This window comes from Ornithorhynchus anatinus, chromosome 5 (assembly GCF_004115215.2).
Source record: "Ornithorhynchus anatinus isolate Pmale09 chromosome 5, mOrnAna1.pri.v4, whole genome shotgun sequence".
Classification (NCBI taxonomy): Eukaryota; Metazoa; Chordata; class Mammalia; order Monotremata; family Ornithorhynchidae; genus Ornithorhynchus; species Ornithorhynchus anatinus.
Genome location: NC_041732.1, coordinates 5,095,398 through 5,112,029, shown reverse-complemented (window position 1 = coordinate 5,112,029; position 16,632 = coordinate 5,095,398). Strand labels below are relative to the sequence as shown.

The following is a 16,632-nucleotide window of genomic DNA, read 5'->3' as shown; positions in this document are numbered from 1 at the left end:
GATTTTCCGACCCAAGTCCCGCTCCTGATCGTGTCACGGGACCCGGGCGTTCTGCTCCCTGAGCCCCAGCTGGGGCCAAGGAACGAGAGGCCAACCTCGTGGTCAAGTTTATTCCTCATTCCGGCCCTCCAAGCCCCCCCCCCTTCTCGCCCCCAACGGGCTCACCGCCCCGTTAAACTCTGTCCACTTGAATCCCACTCCCACCACCTGTCGAAGAGAAGTCAGGCCCCCGCTGTGGGTGGCAGAAAGAAATCCGGTCCTTCATCTGTTCAAGGCTCAGACCTCCTGCCCCTCCCCTGGGTGGAGGAGCCAGGAAGTACCGCCCTTCGAATGTGCAAATCCCATGGTCCTAGGCCTTGACCGGGCAAGGTCAGGAAGTCCCACTCCTCGGTTTCAGGATGGAAAGTTCTCCTTCCCCGCTCCAAGACCGGAAGTCCTGGTCCTAGCCCGCTTGGAGATGAATGTGGCTCCGGGTGGCCCACGGAAAGCAGGCACCGTGGCCACCTGCTCTCTGGGGCCCAGGTCCAGTAGGGGGCATCTGGCTTGGGGCGTGTCCCCACCCCTGGGCCATGGGGTATGGAGCCCCCAAAATTCTGCTTCGCCTTCCCCGCTCACACCTGCGTGGCCGCTCGGACTGTGAGTGTGGGGCTCCGGAGCACGATGGGCTACAAAGAAAGGGGGAGAGAGAAGAGGTTGAGCCCCGGCCCTCCAATGCCAATTAGGACTCTAACCCATTTCCTCTTTCGAGTTCATTAGACACTCAAGCTCCCAGGATCCCCCTCTCCAAGATGGGGTGCAACAGAAAAGGAATCAATCATGAATGAGGATGAAAATAGCCGTTCCCCCCACTTTGGGAGAAAACAGAAAAGGGGGACCCTCAATAATAATAATTGTGGTATTTGTTAAGTGCTTACTTTGTGTCAAGCACTGTACTAAGCACTGGGGTGGATACAATTCAGTCGGGTTGGGTGCAGCCCCTGTTTCACGTGGGGTTCAGTCTCAATCCCCATTTTACAGATGAGATAACTGAGGCCCAGAAAAGTGAAGTGACTTGCCCAAAGTCACACAGCAGACTGATGTGGGTAAGGAGAGTATGAATTCCCACCTCCTCGGACCCCGAGCCATCCCCCACACTCACGGTTCGGCGGGGATCCTGAGAGTAGGCGGAAAGGACGGTGGTGTCCACGGGGGGCAGAGGCGGGGGTGGGGCCTGGGGAGCCCGGACGGGGGTCACGCTCTGGGTCTTCTTTGTAGGGGTTGAGGGGTCTGAGACGACCGGGGGGATGGGTGCCAGGGTCAATGGCTCCTTGTCACTCTTGCCTGGGAAGAAAATGAGAGTTCTCTGTTAGACCGGGCATCCACTCTCAATTCACCCTCGCCAACAGGGAAAGATGGGCCAGAAATTGGAGCCACATCATCCACAAGGTTCTCATTGGGTCGGGGGTTGGGAAGTGTCCATTTTCTTTGGGAGAGGGTGGTGGGGGTGTCCTGGACCTTCCCCATTCCAATCGACTGGCCATAGTCTCCTTCCCCAGTAGCTGCTCCTTCTGGCTCCCTCAAGTCATTGGCTCCTATTTCCACCCGCACCCCCAAATTCTCAGTGTAGCTCTTGCTCCAACCCCTTCCTCCATCCCATCCCCATTTGTCTCTTCCCTTCCCACTAGCTATTTCATTCATCCATTCGGTCATATTTATTGAGTGCTTAATCTTTGCAGAGCCCTGTACTAAGTGCTTGGGAGAGTATTAATTATTCGCTCGCACACCTAACCTTCTTATTGGCTGCTATCATCCACCCTTCCCTCCTCTCCTGAACTTTTTCCCTGAGTGGAACAAGCCCCTCTCCAAGCCAAGCCCCTTCTCCCCCACCCCCTCACTGACCCTTCCTCCGGCAGAGGCAGCAGATGAGAAGGCCGAGGAACGTGGCGAGGAGGCCAAAGGCCAGTAAGGAGCCCAGCACGATGCCAGCGATGGCGCCGGGGCCAAGGATGGGACCTGGAAGGGAGGAAGTAGAGGACAGAACCCAGCTCCCAGCTCATTCATTCGTTAATGATTTTTGAGCACTTACTCTGTGCGAAGCACTGAACTAATCGCTTGGGAGACAAGAGTGTAACAATAATATACATCACCTGCCCACGGTGAGTTTACAGTCTAGAGGGGTAGACAGACATTAATACAAATTAATAAATAAAGCTCCTGTTTCCCAGGAGCTCAGATGCCTCATCCAATCATAATAATAATGTGTTTGTTAAGAGCTTACTGTGTGCCAGGCACTGTACTAATCGCTGGGGTGGATACAAGTAAATCGGGTTGGACACAGTCCCTGTCCCACATGAGGCTCGCACTCTTAATCCCCATTTAACTGATGAGGTCACGGAGGCACAGAGGAATAAAGCGACTTGTCCAAGGTCACACAGCAGACAGGTGGCAGAACTGGGATTAGAGAACACAGGTCCTTCTGACTCCCAGGCTTGTGCTCTAGCTACTAGGCCATGCTACTTCTCATCCTATCATCTCATCATTTCCAGGGCCAACAGTATCTCCTGCAGGTGGGTCCCCTATACTGAGCACCAGGAGACCCCACAGAACAGTGAAAAACACAGCCCCTGCCCTGGAGGAATTTACAACCCATTAGTAGGTTTCCTTAATCATCATGATAAAAATAATGATTGTGATATTTGTGGAGCGCTTACTATGTGCCAGGCACTGTACTAAAAGTGCCTGGGTGGATACAAGCAAATCGGGTTGAACACAGTCCCTGTCTCACCTGGTGCTCATAGTCTCCATCCCCATTTTATGGATAACTGAGGCCCAGAGAAGTGAAGTGATTTGCCCAAGGTCACACAGCAGACAAATGGCAGAGCGGGGATTAGAACCCCCGACCTTCTGACTCCCAGGCCCAGGCTCTATCCACTACAAAATGCTGCCCGGCTCTGCCACCCAGGCCTTGAGCACCAGCATCCCATCTTACCTGCCTGATAGGTCTTGGTGGTGGAGGGGATGCCGGGCTGGGTCCCCAGGGTGGGGAGGATCCGGAGGTCCCAGGGTCCCCCCGTCTGGGAGGGGACGGGCACCACAGCTGACCGCTCCCCAGGGCCCAGGACCAGCAGGGAGTGCCAGTGCCCAGTCCCAGAGGCCTTTGCTGATCCGGCCGCCGTCCGGGCCTGCACCTGGAAGCCACTCAGTACGGCCCCCCGGTCCACGTCCCACGTCAGCACCACCGCTTCCTGCACCCGCTGCAGTCGCCACGATAAGATGGAGGGACCTGGGGGTTGAGGGGTGGGAGGTGGAGGGTCAGGACCCTTGGGCCGAGGGCAGGGGCTGGGGGAGGAGGGATGACCAAGAAGGGAGCAGGGTCTCGGAAAGAAAGGCAAGGTTCGGTTTGGGGTCAGGAGTTCTGGGAAGAAAGGCAAGGTTTGGTTCAGAGAGAGCTAGTCTGGCTCACCGGTCAGCGTGATCCGGTCACCCCCGGCGCCCAGGACTCCGCTGCACAGCACCGAGTAGTTGCCCAGGTCGTGGATGAGGCTGAAGTTGTGGATGAGCAGCTGCCGCCCGTCCCCCCTCAGCTCCAGCCTTCCTCCGGCCCCAGGGGCTAGGGGTCGCCCCTCGCGGGCCCACATGGCCCTGGCGGGAGGAGGGCAGCCGGTGGCCAAGAGGGTCACCGTCGCCCTGCCCTGGGTACTCTCTTCCACCGATACCTTCAGCAGCACAGCCTGCGGGGCCTCTGGGGAAGACACGGGGAGGATAGGAAGTTCCACTCCATCCCGGGGGGGGCAGAGGAAGACCCTCCCCTCTATTGGAGGCACTATTCCCACCCACCGCAATCCTCCATCCAAAGTCAATTTACTGAGCCCTCTCGGGGAGCTGAGAGCCCAATTAAGCACTGGGGGAATATGACTATTTGTTGCTGTATTGTACTCTCCCAAGCACTTAGTACAGTGCTCTGCACACAGTAAGCGCTCAATAAATATGACTGAATGAATGAATGAGTGAGAAGGTTCTCCATTCAATCATATTTATTGGGCGCTTACTCTGTGCAGAGCACTGTACTAAGCACTTGGGAAAGTACAGTGCAACAATAAACAGTGACATTCCCCGCCCTCTAAACGTATATTGCCGTCGACTCCCGTCTCGGTCAGTCGATTGTGTTTATTGAGCCCTTACTGTGTGCAGAGCACTGTATTAAGCGCTTGGGCGAACAACATAGACACATTCCCTGCCCACAACGTCCTTCAGTCTTCCTCCCCAGATTTAACCGGCCACAACTCTCCCATCATTCAAAGTCCTCCTAAAATCTCACCTCCTTCGGCAAGCGTTTCCCTTTTAATTCCCAGCACTCTGATTCCTTATTTACACCTACTATCAAGAGTACTTTAGTATATACTCTTAACCAGCTATACATTCTGACTTTATCTGTAAATATTTGCATATCGGCTTCTCCTGTTAGAATATAAACTCCCTGAGGGCAAAGAGTGGAGTGTTTCTTTGTTTTGTGATTTGTCCAGAGGACTTCGCCTGGTAAGCTCTCAATAAATGCTACTTCTATTACTACTTTTCAGTCTGTTACATTTATTGAGCGTTTACAGTGTGCAGAGCACTGTATTAAGTGCTTGGGAGAGTATAATAAAACAGAGTTGACAGACTCATTCCCTGCCCACTGTGAGTTTATCAATCCTACATGGAGCTCACAGGGGGAACAGGTATCTAATCCTCCTTTTCCAGTTGAGGCACAGAGAAGTGAAGTAATTTGCCCAAGATCAGAGTAGGCAATTGGCAGAGTCAGAATTAGAACCCAGGTCCTCTGACTCCCAGGTTTGTGCTCTTTCCCTAGGCCATGCTGCTTCTGCATACAGTAAGCGCTCAATTAATATCATCGATGATGACGATAATGATGAAGCAGCGTGGCTCAGTGGAAAGAGCATGGGCTTTGGAGTCAGGGCTCATGAGTTCGAACCCCAGCTCTGCCACTTGTCAGCTGTGTGACTGTGGGCGAGTCACTTCACTTCTCTGTGCCTCAGTTCTCTCATCTGTAAAATGGGGATTAAGACTGTGAGCCCCACGTGGGACAACCTGATTCCCCTGTGTCTACCCCAGCGCTTAGAACAGTGCTCTGCACCTAGTAAGCGCTTAACAAATGCCAAATACCAACAAAATAATGATGAGAAGCAGCCTGGCTTAACGGATAGTGCACGGGTCTGGGAGTCAGAAGGATGTGGGTTCTAATGCCGACTCCGCCTTGTGTCTGCTGTGTGACCTTGGGCAAGTCACTGGATTTCTCTGTGCCACAGTTCCCTCATTTATAAAATGGGGATTAAGAGTGTGAGTCCCATGTGGGACAGGGACTGTGTCCAACCTGATTAGCTTGCATCTACCTCAGCACTTAGAATGGTGCTTGGCACATAGTAAGCGCTTAGCAAATCCTATAATTCTTTTTCTTCTGATAAGGCTAAGGACGATCCCCCGGCCCCCTCACCTGGGGTCATGGTGCAGTTCTTCGAAGCGGTCAGGTGGTGGGCGAGGCAGGTGACCGAGAGGCCGCTGAGCTGGGGCTGCGCAGGGACGGTCACTTCCAACGGGGAGCGGCCTGGGGGTCTCGGCCCCCCCGGGAGCCCCACAAACTGCAGGGAAGGGGCTGGGGTCCCCCCCGGCCACGTGCACAGAAACCGCAGGCTCCGCTCCCCGGGACCCCCTTCCATTGCACAGCGCGGGACCCCAAGGGGCGGCTCTGGAGGGAGGGACAGAGATAGAGAGAGACAGAGACAGAGACAGGAGATCAGCGGTGAAGTCCCCCGAGCCGGGCCTCACCACAGTTCTCTGGATCAACTCCGTGGGTGGGGGAATGAGGCATCTCCCACAGTCCTAGGGAGAGTATCCCCAGCGGTTGTGTGTGGGGGTCGGGGGGGGCGGGGAAGAGGCATCTCCCACGCTATCCCGGGAGGGAAATGGGGCAATGTGTCTGTTGTTATATTGTACCCTCCCAAGCGCTTAGTATAGTGCTTTGCACACAGTAAGGGCTCAGTAAATAAACATGACTGAATGAATCTCTCACACTACCCTCAGAGGTGGAGGGAAAGGGCATCTCCTACAATCCCGGGAAGGGGAAAGGGGCGTCTCCCACACTACCCCAAAGGTAACCTTGGACAAGTCATTTAACTTCTCTGTGCCTCAGTTACCTCATCTGTAAAATAGGGATGAAGACTGTGAGCTCCACGTGGCACAACCTGATTGCCTATCTACCCCAGCGCTTGGCACATAGTATGCGCTTAGCAAATACTAATATTATCATTATTATTATGGGGGTGGGGGGAGTAGGAGTAATAATAATATTTATTAAAGGCCTAAGAGGGAAAGGGCGTCTCCCATGCTGTCCCTGGGTAGGGCATCTCCTCACTGTCCCCAGCCCTCTCCCATGCAGTCCGCCCCCCACCATCTCACCGGCCACAGTGAGGTTGGCCACGGCCCGGAGGCTACGCTGGGTGCGAGGATTGGTGGCCAAACAGGCGTAGGGCCCGGCGTGGGCGGCGGTGACCCGGGGCAGGAGGAGGCTGGGGCCGGAAGGCACTGCCCGCTGGCCGGGGTCAGCCAGGCTCCAGGCCAGCAGGGCTGGGGGCCGGGCCGGGGCCACGCAGCCCAGGGTCACGTTGCTGCCCACGGTCACGTAGCGGCCCGGATCGGCGTCACGGTCCGAGGAGATGGTGATGCGGGGAGGGTCCGGACCATCTGCCAACAAGGGGAGGGGAAAAAAAGGAGGGAGCGTTGGGTGTGTTTCTGTGTGTCGGGAAGGGACGAAGGAAGAAAGGCGAGTGGCATGGAGGAGGAGGTAGCCGGGTTGGGAGGGTAGAGCAGGTAGAAGAAGGAAGGGAGATGGGAGGAAGGAGGGAGAGAGCAGGCAGGAGAAATGGGGGAGAAGGTAGAAAAGGAAGGGGGAGCAGGTAAGGGGGGTTGGGGGAGAGAAAGGAGGAGGGAGGAAGCAGAAAGGAGGGAGGAACCGGCGGGAGTCATGGGAGAGAAGGTGGAAGGGCAGGAGGGAGAAGAGGAGGGAGGAATCGGGTAGGAGTCATGGGGGAGAAGGTAGAAAGGGAAAGGGAAGCAGTAGGAGGGGAGAAGGTCAAAAGGAGAGAGGAGGAGAGAGGAATCAGGTGGGAGTCAGGGAGAAGGTAGAAAGGGAAGGGGAGGAGGGAGGAAGCAAGTGGGAGAAATGGGGGAGAAGGTCGAAAGTGGAGAAGGAGAAGAGGAGGGAGGAAGCAGGTGAGAGTAATAGGGAGAAGGCAGAAAGGGAAGGGGAAGCAGGTGGGAGGGGAGGGAGGAGGGACGAATCAGGTGGGAGTCATGGGGAAAAGGTAGAAAGTGAAGGAGAAGCAGATAAGGGGGAAGAAGAGAAAGAGGAGGAGGGGGAAGGAAGCAGGAGGGAGAAGATAGAAAAGGAAGGAGTGAGAGAAGACGGAGGAGAAAAGGGACAGGAGGGAGTCATGGGGGAGAAGGTAGGAAGTGAAGGAGGAGCAGCAGAAGGAGGAAGAGGAGGAGGGTGGAAGCAGGTGGGAGCCATGGGGGAGCAGGTAGGAAGGGAGGAGGAAGAGGAGGGAGGGAGGAAGTAGGTGGGAGTAATGGGTGAGAAGGAAGGAAGGGGAAGCAGATAGGAGGAGAAGAGAGAGAGAGGAGGAGGGAAAAAGAAATTGGGAGAAATGGGGAGAAGGTCGAAAGTGAAGGGGAAGCAGGTAGGAGGGGAGGAGGAAGCAGGTGGGGGAGAAGGTAGAACAGAAGAGGAAGCAGGTAGGAGGGGAGGAGGGAGAAGAGGAGGGAGGAAGCAGGAGGGAGAAATGGGAGAGAAGGTCGAAAGTGAAGGGGAAGCAGATGGGGGAGAAAGTAGAACAGAAAGGGAAGGAGAAGAGGAGGGAGAAAGTGGGGGGAGAAAGCTGAAGGGGAGGAAAGAGGGGGTGAGAGCTCCGGTCCCGAGACCCAGTAGTCAGACAGAGACCCCCCCTCCCCCCCAGCCCCTCCCCGGGCCCCCAGCCCCGGCCACTCACAGTAGACGGTCAGCGGGACGGTCCGGGCCCCGTGGCCGAAGGGGTTGGAGACGCGGCAGGTGTAGTTGCCTTGGTGGGAGCGGTCGGGACGGCCGATGGAGAGCGAGGCTCCGGCCAGCCGGACTTGCGGGTCCCCGGCCAGCGCCCTTCCTCCGTCCCGGCTCCAGCTGAGCCGTCCCCGCTGGGGCCCGCAGCGCAGGGTCACCGGCGCGCCCCCCTCCTCGGCCTCCGGGGCCGCGGGGCTCACGCTCACGTTCCCCACCGGCTCTGCGGGGAGAGGGTGCGAGCCCGGCGTCCCTTCCAGCCTCCCGGGAGCCGGCCGGGCCCGCCCCACCCCGCCCCGCCCGGGATCCCCGCCCCGCTGGGGCTCACCGTAGACGAAGACCTCCACCTGGGCCTGCAGCGCGTCCCGCCCCACTCGGATGGCCTCGACGGTGTAGACCCCGGAGTCGGAGGGACTGGCCTGGCTGAGCTCCAGGGTCCCGTCGGAGCGGTTGAAGCGGAGCCGGGGCTGGAAGGCGGGGGCCAGGAGGGGCGGGGGCGCCCCGGGGTCCAGCGAGCCGGTGACCAGCGCCGTCCCGTTGCGGCGCCACACGAGGAGGGGAAAGGGCTGCGGCGGGCTCAGGGAGACCCGCAGGGTCACCGCTCTCCCGCTCAGGACCTCTACCGGGCTCCGGCTCACCGACAGGCCGTCCGCCCCTGCCTGGCCTGCGGGAGGACCGACAGACCGGGCTGAGGGCGACCGGGACCCCCTTCCCCTTCTTCAAGAAGGCATTCCCGCTCGGCCCGGGAGCCGCGAAGCACCCTAAGACTTCCCCTTCTTAGGCAGAAGCCCCCACACCCGCAAGGAAGGGACCCCAGCCTCATCCCAACTGGACATCCCCCCCCCCCCCCCCCCCCCCCCCAATCTTTCTCAGGCCAAGGGGCGTTTTACCGAGCAGCTGCAGGAGCAGGAGCAGAGGCAGAGGTTGGCAGGGCTCCATGGCAGGGCCGGACACAGCTTGAAGCTGGACGGCAGGTATCTCCCCCACCCCCTTCCAGGATCCTGTTCCTCCGGTGCCCGCCCCTCCCGCCCAGGCCGGGACGGGTCGGACGGGCTCAGCCGCTTCCTGGGCGGGGAGTGGGCCCTTAATGGGGGTCAGAGAAGGGGGAGAAGCCGGTACAGAGACCCTCCCCACGACCCACCTGGGTTGGAGGCAGGGGAGGACAAGCCTCCCTCAGTCATTTGAGGCTACTGCTCTCCACGGGAAAAGGCCCCTGGGCCTGCTAGTCCCACCACCCCCAACCTGGTCCGCCCATCCAGCCGCGCCTCTGGAACTTGGGGTCCAAGCCACACATTTGGGATATGCTGAGGCACCCTCAGTTTCACCTTTTGCTCCGGCTCCCCGCCTCCCCCGACCTAGTTTAGCACCGGGTTCCGACCAGTACCAGTGATCGATGACTTCAGAAGGCCAGTAGGCATCATACCGCATTCACCCCTCCCCCCGGCAGCCCTGCATTGCCCCAGGTAAGAGATAGCCGGAAGAGGGTTTGCCCAAGGGGCTTTATTGGGGGTCTGGGAGGGGGAGAAGGTGTGGGGGCTCAGATACGTCCGGCTTCCTTCAGTTTGGCCACCAGCTCCTCCACGGTGGCCACGGTGACGCCCGCCGTGCGCTGAGCCGGCTCCTCCACGCTCAGCACCGTCAGCCGCGAGCTCGTGTCTACGCCCAGAGCCTGCGGCGTCACCACCTCGATCTTCTTCTTCTTGGCTTTCTGGGGGGCACCGGAAGGATGGGGGGGGGGGGAGTCGGTGAGGGAGGCCACACGGAGTGAACGCCCCCTCCCGCATTGCCCAGGCTCCATAGGACCCCAGCTCCTTTCCTGCCCAGTCAGGTCACATACCGCTGCCTCTGACTGACCCCTGGGGCCGGGTCCAGTTTAGCCCTCTTCCCCATCCCCCTTCCGGCCTCCCTGCCTCCTTCCCCCATTAGTCTGGAGGGGAAGAGGAACCACCCCACCCGGAGGCTGGGGGATGACTGGAATGACCTCTCCCCGTGGGTAATGGCGCCACCCGCATCGGTCGGCCCGTTGCCGCGTCGGGTGACTCCGCTGCCTCCCGGCCGTCTCATTCCTGTTTGGTCGGGAGCCTCGGGACTCCTCCCTAGCGTGGCTGTCACGCAGGTCCGGGGTAGGGAGAGACTCATCATACCATCATGGGGGAGGGCCCTCAGAGGTCGAGTCCACTCGCCCATCTCCAATAAAGGCTACCTTCCACTCGCTTCCCTTAGCCGCTCCCTTGATCCTAACCTCTCTCCTCTGCAATCTGACAGCTCCCGTCGCCTCCAGGACAGCACAGCATGGATGTCCCACCGGCACCTCAACCTTAACGTCCCAAACTGAACCCATTTCCCCTCCCAGATCCTCTCCTCCCCAGCTTTCCCATCACAGTGTGTCAACCTGGCCACGCTCCTTATCTCTCAAGACCACGACCGTGGCATTATGCTCAACTCCCCTCTCTTTCAACCCTTTTATTCAGTCTGTGGCTAAATCCTGTCATTTGTTCCTTCACATCTCCAGGATCCGCCCTTTCCTCTCCATCCAAACAGGCACGAGGCTGGCCCAGGCACTCACAGCCTGATTTAACTACTGCGTCAGCCTTCTCACCCATCTCCTTTACTCCAATCTCTCCACTTTCCTGTCACTGCTTCCCCGTTCTGCCTGGTTCATTAATTTTTAAAACATTTTGCTCAGGTCTCCCTACGCCTCAGAAACCTCTGATGGTTGCCCATCCATCTCCACATCATACAGAGATTTCTGACTGTTGTTAATGATAGTAATAATAATGATGATATTTAAATGCTGGCTTTAAGGCACTGCAGCAGACTCTCTCCCCCTTACTGTTCCTCACCCCTCTCCCACCACACCCCAGCTCTCAAACCAACCTATTCACAATGTGTCTAGTTTTTGTAACCATCCGACCTATTGCTCACGCTCTATCTCCTGCCTGAAACTCCCCCGCCCCTTCACATCCAGAGAAGCAGTGTGGCTTAGTGGAAAGATCCTGGGCTCGGGAGTCAGAGGTTATGGGTGCTAATCCCGGATCTGCTGCTTGTCAGCTATGTGACCATGGGCAAGTCACTTAACTTCCCTGTACCTCAGTTACCTCATCTGTAAAATGAGGGTGAAGATTGTGAGGCCTATTTGGGACAACCCGATTGCCTCCTATCTTCCTTAGTGCTTCGAACAGTGCTTGGCACACAGAAAGCAGTTAAATACCAACATTATTATTGTTATTTTTACAGAAGCAGCATGGCTCAGTGGAAAGAGTCTGGGCTTGGGAGGCAGAGGTTATGGGTTCTAATCCCAGCTCCGCCGCTTGTCAGCTGTGTGACTTTGGGCAAGTCACTTCATTTCTTTGTGCCTCAGTTACCTCATCTGTAAAATGGGAATTAAGACTCTGAGCCCCACGTGGGACAACCTCATCACCTTGTATCCTCCCCAGTGCTTAGAAGAGTGCTTGGCACACAGTAAGCGCTTAACAAACAAATGCCATCATTATTATTATTACATCCAGCAGACCATTGCTCTCTCCATCTCCAAAGCCCTTCTGAAAGCACATCACCAGGAAGCCTTCCCTGATCGTCTCATCTCCCTCCCTTTTCCCCTTCTACTGCCACTTCTGCATCACCTAAGCACTTGGGTATTTACCTCCTGCCGTCACAAGGGATACTTTAGTAGCACTTAAGTGCCCATTTTTAAACTCCCTCAATTGTAGTTCACTTTTATGTCGGTCCCTGCTGCTGGACTGTAAGGTCCTTGAGGGTAGATACTGTGCTCACTAACGCTACTGTATTCGTCCAAGTGCTTAGTATAGTGTTCTGCACAGAGTAAGGGGCAATATGTACTACTGATTGATTGGTTACAGGGCCCCAGTGATTTCTTCCATCAGCCATGTGAGGGGGTGAAAGTTCAGGTCACAGCCTTTTTCCGGCAAAGATCTAATATGGTGAGTCCCGCACTCGAGTGTAGAGGACTGGGGGTACCGGGTCCCACCCATCCCTCACGTCCCTGTAGGTGACCGTGTACTAGCCGCCCTCCTGCTCACCATGATATTGGGCAGGGTGGCGTAGCGTGGCTCATTGAGGCGGAGGTCGGTGGTCACCACGGAGGGTAGCTTGAGCCGCACGGTTTCCAGGCCTCCATCCACCTCCCGCTCCACCTTCAATGCCGACCCCTCCAGGGTCAGCGCCGACGCAAATGTGCCCTGGGGAAGGGGAGGTGGTTACAGCGGCGACTCCCCACTCCGCCTCAGTGAACCCCCCAACCCAATCCTGCCTCCTCGCGCCCCCACTCCATAGCTCCCCCAACCTCCACCATTCCCCTGCTCCCTCCGCTCTGCACCCTCACCCTCCCTCTCTTCTCTTCCGCTTCAGCTCCCAGCCCTAGAGTCCGGGACCCTCCCAATTCCCACGCACCCACCTGGGGCCAGTCCAACATGGCAGCCGTCATCTGTCCCGTCTGGTTACAGTCATCATCGATGGCCTGGGGGGCAGACGGGGAGAGTGAGGGGCTGGGGGGAGGAGATGAAAAATGGAGGTGGCAGAAGTTGAGAGAAAAGTCGGAGGAGGGAGAGGGTTAGAGGTCAGACCTGCTTGCCCAGAAGCACAAGATCAACCTTCTCCCGCTTGACCAGGGCCGCCAAGACCCGCGACACCTGGAGGGGCCCCAATCGCTCGGCATCAGCGGCCGCCACCTCCACGTGGATCCCTCGGTCGGCTCCCATGGCCAGGGCAGTGCGCAGTGTCTCCTGGAAGGAAAGGGACATGTTAGCTTGGGGTCGAGGGGAAAGAAGTAGAGCAGCATGGTCTAGGGGATAGAGTATGGGCCTGGGAGTCAGGAAGACCTAGATTCTAATCCTGATTCCTCCACCTTCATTCATTCAATTGGATTAATTGAGAGCTTACTGTGTGCAGGGCACTCTACAAAATGCTTGGGAGAGTACAATATAACAAACAGACATGCCACCTTTTGGATGTGTGACCTCGGGCAAGTCACTTCACTTCTCTGCGCCTCGGTTACCTCATCTGTAAAATGGGGCTTAAGACTGTGAGCCTCATGTGCGTCAGGGACTGTGTCCAACCTGATTAGCTTGTATCTACCCTAATGTGCGGTGCCTGGCACATAGTAAGCACATAATAATAATGTTGGTATTTAAGCGCTTACTATGTGCAGAGCACTGCTCTAAGCGCTGGGGTAGATACAGGGTGTTTAGGTTTTCCCACTTGGGGCTCACAGTCTTCATCCCCATTTTACAGATGAGGGAACTGAGGCACAGAGAAGTAAAGTGACTTGCCCACAGTCACATAGCTGACAAGTGGCAGAGCCAGGATTTGAACCCATGACCTCTGGCTCCCAAGCCTGTGCTCTTTCCACTGAGACACGCTGCTTCTCATAGCATAACATATGCTATGAGAAGCAATGGCATAACAAATACCATTTAAAAAAAAAAAAAAGATGCTTGGTCAGGGCCAACCCTGAAGGCTTCCTGGAGGACATGGGCTTGTAGTGGAGCACTGAAGCAGCATGGCGTAATGGACAGAGCACTGGCCTGGAAGTCAGAGGACCTGGGTACTAATCTCGGCTCTGCCACCTGTCTGCTCTGTGACCACAGGGATGTCATTTCACTTCTCTGTGCCTCAGTTACCTCATCTGTAAAAAGGGGATTGAGACTGTGAGTCCCACACAGGATACGGACTGTGTCCAACTCAATATGCCCGTATTCAGCCCAGCACTTGCTACAGTATCTGTCAGATAGTAAGTGCTTACCAAATGCTTAGAGAAGCAGCGTGGCTCAGTGGAAAGAGCACGGGCCCTGGAATCAGGACTCATGAGTTCGAATCCCAGCTCTGCCACTTGTCGGCTGTGTGACTGTGGGCAAGTCACTTAACTTCTCTGGGCCTCAGTTCCCTCATCTGTAAAATGGGGATTAAGACTGTGAGCCCCACGTGGGACAACCTGCTTCCCCTATGTCTACCCAGCGCTTAGAACAGTGCTCGGCACATAGTAAGCGCTTAACAAATACCAACATTATTATTATTAAATACTATTTTCGTTACCCTATTTATTTTGTTAATGAATTGTATATCGCCTTGATTCTATTTAGTTGCCATTGTTTTTACGAGATGTTCTTCCCCTTGACGCTGTTTATTGCCATTGTTCTTGTCTGTCCGTCTCCCCCGATTAGACTGTAAGCCTGTCAAACGGCAGGGACTGTCTCTGTTGCCGACTTGTTCATCCCAAGCGCTTAGTACAGTGCTCTGCACATAGTAAGCGCTCAATAAATACTATTGAATGAATGAATGAATACTATCATTATTATTATTATTCTTATTGAAGGTGGGGGGTGGTAATAATAATAATGATGGCATTTGTTAAGCGCTTACTATGTGCGAAGCACTGTTCTAAGCACTGGGGGAGGACGACGACAAGGTAATCAGGTTGTCCCGCATGGGGCTCACAGTCTTCATCCCCATTTTACAGATGAGGTCACTGAGGCCCAGAGAAGTGCCCAAAGTCACCCAGCTGACAAGTGGCAGAGTCGGGATTAGAACCCATGCCCTCGGACTCCCAAACCCGGGCTCCTTCCACTGAGCCACGCTGCTTCTGAAGAAGCAAAGGGGGAAAGCTGTAGGAGAAGTGGCCTGGCGAGGGGAGGGTTTAGAGCATCTCCTGGAACGAATATTGGGTCCAATGCAGAGCACGAGTGGAGCGGTGAAGGGGGAGATGAGAGAGTGGTGCAGCGAGGGGGAGACGAAAGGAGCCGTGAGGGGGGCTCGTGCAGTGTCTTCCGCAGAGTCCCCAACTGTCCGTCGGCACCTGGCATTGCTGGGGACCACAGCTCACAGCGATGACTTCCTTCACCAACTTCTTCTCCTTGAGCCGCACGGCCTCCTCCACGGCGATCTCACAGAACGGATTCATAGAGTGTTTGACGCCATCCGTCACGACGCCCGTTCGGTCCGGCTTCACCCGGATCTGTCGGGGGAGAAAGGGGGACGTGGAAAGCAGGGGGTGGCGAAGAGGCAGAGGGGTGAGGTCCGACCCAGGCCCCTCTGAGCCCTCGACCCAGGAGGAACCCACCGTCTTCCTGGAACCCCGGAGATCAGAGCATGCAGGTTGATGAGGACGATGGCAAAGCACGGGATTGGGAGTCAGAGGTCACAGGTTCGAATCCCAGCTCTGCCACTTGTCAGCTCTGTGACTGTGGGCAAGTCACTTCACTTCTCTGTGCCTCAGTTACCTCATCTGTAAAATGGGGATTAAAAGTGTGAGCCCCATGTGGGACAACCTAATTACCCTGTATACCCCAGCGCTTAGAACAGTGCTCTGCACATAGTAAGCACTTAATAAATACCAACACTATTAAGTGCTTACTATGTGCAAAGCACTCTTCTAAGCGCTGGGGAGGATACAAGCTGATCAGGTTGTCCCATATGGGGCTCATAGTCTTCATCCCCATTTTGCAGATGAGGTCAAAGAAGCGAAGTGACTTGCCCCAAGTCACCCAGCTGACAGGCGGCTGAGTCGGGATTCGAACCCATGACCTGTGACTGCCAAGCCCGGGCTCTTTCCACTGAGCCACGCTGCTTCATCTAAGCCCAGGGCGCAACCTTTCTTCCCCATCAACCTTTGCCCCCCAGGTCACGTGCAGGGGGAGAAGGTGGGAGCAGAGGGGGCTGCGTCCTCCGGGCGAGAGGTCACGACCTTCTCCCGACCTCTCAATCTGCAAAAGGTCATGACCTTCTGGGTCATGACCTTATGGGACCCCCAAGAAAGGAAGAACCCGGGAGAGAGGGGGGCAACCATGGGGCTCAAGGGAAAGGAAGGGTCAAGGCGAGGGTGACTTCAGCTGGAGATCTCTTCAGGGGGCAGTGGTGGTCCCCGGATGTTACCTTCACAGCGTAATCGATGACCCTCTTGACGGCCACCAGGGCTCGCAGCTCCGCCATCTTGCCTCCTCCTCCTCCTCCTTCCCTCCCCCACGCTCTCTGCGCCTGCGTACTCGAACCCGAGCCCGGCCTCCTTCGTCAATCCCGCCCCCCGCCGGGCTCGGCTCCTCCAATAGGCGCCCGGCGCCCCGGGGCGACTGGCGAATCAGAGCGAGAGGAACGGAAGGGGGGGCCGCCCGCAGGGGCTCCAATCGCCGGCCCAATCAGAAGAGGCGGAGTGGGAGGGAGAGGAGGGACAGCCAATGGAAGCGCGGGCAGTGGGACAAACGACCAATCAGAGGAAGGCAGGCTCCAGTCCCCGCCTTCCTCCTCCCCCCTCCCACCTCGAGGGTCTTAGGCCAAGTGGGTCAAAGGGCGAATAATATGGGGCTGCGAATCGCGGAGCCCGAAGAAGGAAACCAACCAATCCTTCTTCTCCAGCGACCCCCAATCCGACAGCTTCGTCCCTTTTTTTTTTTTAATTTGGTGTTTCTTAAGTGCTTACTAAGTGCCAGGCACTGGATTAAAGACCGGGCAAGATACCAATTTATTGGGTTGCCATCATAATAATAAATGAAGGTGTTCGTTAATCGCTTACTATGTGTGAAGCAGTGTACCGAAAGCTGGGGTGGTTCCAATCAGAT

At 56.5% G+C, this 16,632-nt stretch overlaps 2 protein-coding genes across 2 annotated transcripts; both read right to left on the bottom strand.

Moving 5' to 3' along the window:
- Positions 1–159: 159 nt before the first annotated feature.
- VSIG10L (V-set and immunoglobulin domain containing 10 like) lies at positions 160–9,004 on the bottom strand. Its single transcript, XM_029065031.2, has 10 exons — positions 8,956–9,004; positions 8,394–8,729; positions 8,022–8,288; positions 6,433–6,717; positions 5,471–5,722; positions 3,443–3,721; positions 2,969–3,262; positions 1,879–1,992; positions 1,139–1,320; positions 160–665 (listed from the first exon to the last, which is right to left on the bottom strand). Exons 1-10 carry the CDS (start codon positions 9,002–9,004, stop codon positions 612–614), a joined length of 2,112 nt encoding a protein of 703 aa, XP_028920864.1. The 3' UTR covers positions 160–611.
- A 541-nt stretch (positions 9,005–9,545) lies between these two features.
- ETFB (electron transfer flavoprotein subunit beta) lies at positions 9,546–16,054 on the bottom strand. Its single transcript, XM_029066876.1, has 6 exons — positions 15,953–16,054; positions 14,877–15,035; positions 12,649–12,807; positions 12,480–12,542; positions 12,106–12,264; positions 9,546–9,773 (listed from the first exon to the last, which is right to left on the bottom strand). Exons 1-6 carry the CDS (start codon positions 16,007–16,009, stop codon positions 9,603–9,605), a joined length of 768 nt encoding a protein of 255 aa, XP_028922709.1. The 5' UTR covers positions 16,010–16,054; the 3' UTR covers positions 9,546–9,602.
- Positions 16,055–16,632: the final 578 nt, after the last annotated feature.